We start from the raw sequence: 4,785 nt of genomic DNA, 5'->3' as shown, positions 1-4,785 counted from the left end.
AATCTTTATACCTCACAGTCTTTTTATTTTATTTCTTTAAAATTTTGTACCAGGCATTAAAACCAGGGGAGCACTTAACCATTGAGCCACATCCCTAGCTCTTTTTTATGAGACAGGGTCTTGCTAAGTTATTTGGGGCCTCACTTAAGTTGCTGAGATTGACTTTGAACTTGTGATCCTTCTGTCTCAGCATCCTCAGTTGTTGGGATTGCTTCAGCCTCCTGAGCTTCTGGGATTAAAGTTATGCACCACCATGCCTGACCCGGCAGTCATGTTGATTTTTTTTTGTTTGTTATCAAAACAAACAAAACTTCTAGTGTAAATCACTTCTAATTACTACAATAACAAAGAAACTTTTAAATAAGAAAACAACTTTTAGGCAGTGCTAGTATATTTAAGAGCAAAATAATTTTTAATGTAAATTTAAAAGTCAAATCTTTCTTTAATATACAAATTTTATTGGAAATTAAACTTTGAATTGTAACAGTAAAGAATTTGTAACTTTTAATGAAGTGCAGATTTAAGGTGTTTATTTTCTCTCAAGTCTCTGAGCCTATCTTTTTAATTCTTACTTAGCCGTTTTTTATTCTTTCTTTATTCCTCTTCTCTGCCTCATATTTCACATACTTATCTATGTATGTACTCTTTATTTTCTTCTTATTTCTTTTCTTTTTTTTTTCTTTACAAAACTCAAATTTTAAAACGTATCCTTTCCCCTTTCTCCTTTTCCTGTCTTTACTTCTCCTTACTATGGAATACTTTCATTGCAAATTCTTACAATATAAATGTTTTGCATTTGTCTATGGCAGTAGACATGTGACAATGCTTCATGTCACTTGTAATCCTTACTGTAGGGCCAGTTGTTTTGCATCCAGTCTTTGTTATTCTCTGACCTTTATCTATATCCAATTGGACAATGCCCTTACTAAAGCCACCACAAATCTCTTATTTTCATAGTCAGGGATCTCTATTGAATCATTGTCTTACTAGAACAGTTGCTCATCTTCCTCTTTTTATGTCCAATCACGTCAGTCAATTTTCCAGTTTTCCTCCTGTTTTTCCCATCGCTATCTCAGAACATTGTTTTGGTCTCTCCCTTTTCTCTTTTCATTTGAACTTAACTCTTGGTTACAACAGGAAATTAGTTTATGAATGGATATTGGTGTTCCATCATAAAAAGGCTAGGGAAATTGGAGGAATAAACTGCAAAAATCGGGCATGAACAGAATGAAGTAATGCATTCTATCAGCAGCCAAAATCATTTCCCAACACTGGTTCAATGAAGTCTTACTTCTGTAGAATTTTATAATGTTACAGCTAATGCTATTAATTCCTTTGTTGAACGTGGGACACATTTACTGGCATCTTGATATTCCTATCTTGGCTGCAGTTCCAATATTCTCTCTGATCCCTGTTCCTTTTACTATTCTACAAATTCCAAATGTATGATAGGTTGGTCTTGCTGGCCAAACTTAGGTTTAGTGCCCTTACTCTAGGTGCAATAAGGCGGGATTGTGAGTTTTTTAGCTCTAGGGGGCAAATAGTCTCTGTCAATCATCAAGATTTATGTGGTAGAAAAGAATATCAGCTGATGAACATCTATAAATGGTACATGAACACTTTATAACCTGATAAATATGTTTCTTGGCTCTCTATTCCTCTTCTACATATGACACACTCTTCAAAGTGTCGGACTTTCAATGACTCCTTTTCCATTATTTTTCCAATGATAGAGATGTACTATTATTAATTATATGTCACCTGGATTTTTAGAGGATATTCCTTCCGAATATCTAAGAATATGAGTTCTCAATCTCATTTCAAGTCACCATGTGACTACATTATTTTTTACTGACAATTCTCCTTCTAATATGTCTTAGAGTCCTGTTGACTGTATATTCTGAACTCTTTTGAATTAATTTATCTTCCCCCTGATCACTCCTAAAGTCTTATCATACATGGGCAAAGCACTTTCCAGGTATGTGGAGCACCTGAATAGTATTTTAAAAAATAAGCAGTCCTACATCTTATTCTTGAACTATGGAGTCCATTTCTACATTAATATCCCATACTCCATATTTTGGTGGTAAATCTTTACAGACATTTCAGATAAATAATCTGGTCTGGGATAACGAGCCAATAGAAACAGCTTCCTGATTAGTATATCTGAATCCTGTTACTTCTGTTGCAGGCTATTTTCTATAAGAATGGTATTTAAAAGAAAATTTACATGTCTATGTATCTTAAAAGTTTTCAATGCATGCCTATTGCCTGCTAAAGGAAGGTTAAATTTCCTCATGTCTTTGAGGTCATTTTTTTAGTCCTGCATTTGGAAAGATCTGTTTCCTTGAACCTACATACATGTGTCAGACTCAGGATTTATTCCAACACACTAATTTTTATGCACATAAATTTAGCATATGCTAAATGACTTTCCTTTTTTTCCTAAATCTGTTTATTTCTGGATATTCAATGCACTAAAATCATTGTGTATTCTTATCCTACAATTCTCTCCAAACACTTTCCATTGATTAGAGGGTAACAACCAACTATAAAGTATATGCTTATAAGTGGATGCTTTTTTTCAGTTTATCTCTAATAGTTTCACTTTATAAATACTTATAATATATTCCTTTTGCATTTATTGCATTTCATTTGAGGTGATATCCGAAGAGGATATGGAAAAGGACAATACAACTTTGCTGACAGAGTTTGTTCTCACCGGACTCCCTCATCATCAAGAGTGGCAAATCCCCCTGTTCCTGTTTTTCTTTGTGATATACCTCATCACCATGGTGGGGAACCTTGGTCTGATTTCTCTGATCTGGAAGGATGCTCACCTCCACATCCCCATGTACTTTTTTCTTGGTAATTTAGCCTTTGTGGATACTTGGATATCATCCACAGTGACCCCAAATATGCTGGTCAATATGTTAGTCAAGAGCAAAATGATCTCTCTCACTGAATGCAAGATTCAATTCTTTTCCTTTGCAGTCAGTATAACTACAGAATGTTTTCTCCTGGCAGCAATGGCTTATGATCGCTATGTAGCCATATGCCACCCTTTACATTATCCAGTGATTATGACCAATAGACTATGCATACATCTAGTAGTTTTGTCATTTGTAGGTGGCTTTCTTCATGCCATACTTCATGAAAGTTTTTTATTGAAATTAACCTTCTGTAATTCCAACATAATACATCACTTTTACTGTGACATTGTAGCATTGCTAAAGATCTCCTGTACTGATCCTTCTATTAATTACCTATTAATTTTTATTTTCTCTGGTTCAGTTCAAGTTTTCAGCATTGTGACTATACTCATCTCTTATACGTTTGTTCTCTTTACAATTTTAAAAAAGAAGTCTGAGAAGGGTGTAAGAAAAGCCTTCTCCACCTGTGGAGCCCATCTCTTTTCTGTAACTTTATACTATGTCCCCCTTCTCTTCATGTACGTACATCCTGCATCTTCACAAGCAAATGATAAAGATATGATCTTTTCTGTCTTTTACATGGTTATAATTCCTGTTTTAAATCCCATTATCTATAGCCTGAGAAACAAGCAAGTCATGGATTCACTGACAAAAACCTTAAAGGGAAATGTTTAGATCTTATGGTAGAGTGCATTTTCCTTTTACCAAAAACAGTGGCAAACTCTTAAAAGATATTTGGGTATTTTTTAGGTTCATGTTAGATATATTTTGCTATTACAATTGTCTTCTTTTTAAAATGACTCAGTCATTAGTCATTTAAATATTTGTATATGCCCTGTAACAATATATAAGGAATTTAGTTAAGTGCTCAAGCTATACTACAATTAATAAAAAAAGAAAACATTTTATAGGATTGTGTGGTCTTTAATGTTGTTTTATACATGGAAAAGATTATGTAGATTCTTCTGATGAAGATGTGATTATGATATCTTTGATACTAATAGAGGTGTATAAACTGGAGACTCATATCATATTTCCTCCAGGGTGGGTAGCACTTCTGTGTTTTGTTAAACACAAGCAAATCTCGTGAATTCAGTTACTGCATGTCTGAAGGTTGTTTTTTTTTTTTTAATTGTTTGTATAAATTTTCCGTTGTCCTGTTGGTTTCTTTGCAATTACATGGATTTTGGTTGTTTCCTTCATTTTTATGACTGGAAGAATACATTGGTTTGTACTTCTATCATTTTAAAGATCAGTTTCTCTAATTGGATCCTTAAATGAGAGATAAACAACAATTTCTAAGTACATAGGCAGGGTATACAAACATGTCAAGTCTCGTCTTATTTTGTGAGTATAGAATAGGCATTTGGGACCTCCTACTAATTCTGACTTCCTCAGCAGAGGACCCTTCATGGTCTATGGATTCTTGTGCTCTAGTTTGTTGTTTATAATTAATCTCAGTACTTGAAATCTTGAAACTTACAAAAATATTAACACTATTTGATGATCCCATTCTCACTTGTGTTATAAATTTATCCCTATACATTTTTTATACACATAATTTTTGTCACTCTAGAGCTTTTGGAAAAGGAATAAAATATGTACTTTGCAAAGCCAAAATTTTGAATATGGTATTATTAATTCCTCAAAAGGAAACTATGAAATCCATATGTATTGTTTAATGAATATTTGGTTGTAAAGGATGATATACATACTTAGTGCACCCAGTTGCCTGGAGCAGTGCTCATGTTGCATTGAAACCACTCCATGAAATACTAGTAACAAAATGTAAATTTTATTATGAAAGTGAATTACTTCCTTATTTTGGAAATTTAAGATAATTCATAGTCAT

At 33.4% G+C, this 4,785-nt stretch overlaps 1 protein-coding gene across 1 annotated transcript; it reads left to right on the top strand.

Annotated features, from left to right (window-relative positions):
- The first annotated feature begins 2,669 nt into the window (after positions 1–2,669).
- LOC114099024 (olfactory receptor 5H8-like) lies at positions 2,670–3,608 on the top strand. Its single transcript, XM_027943242.2, has one exon. The coding sequence runs from the start codon at positions 2,679–2,681 to the stop codon at positions 3,606–3,608; it is 930 nt and encodes a 309-aa protein (XP_027799043.2). The 5' UTR covers positions 2,670–2,678.
- The last annotated feature ends 1,177 nt before the right edge of the window (positions 3,609–4,785 follow it).

Source organism: Marmota flaviventris, chromosome 8 (assembly GCF_047511675.1).
Source record: "Marmota flaviventris isolate mMarFla1 chromosome 8, mMarFla1.hap1, whole genome shotgun sequence".
NCBI lineage: Eukaryota > Metazoa > Chordata > Mammalia > Rodentia > Sciuridae > Marmota > Marmota flaviventris.
This window is presented reverse-complemented; position numbering and strand designations above follow the sequence as displayed.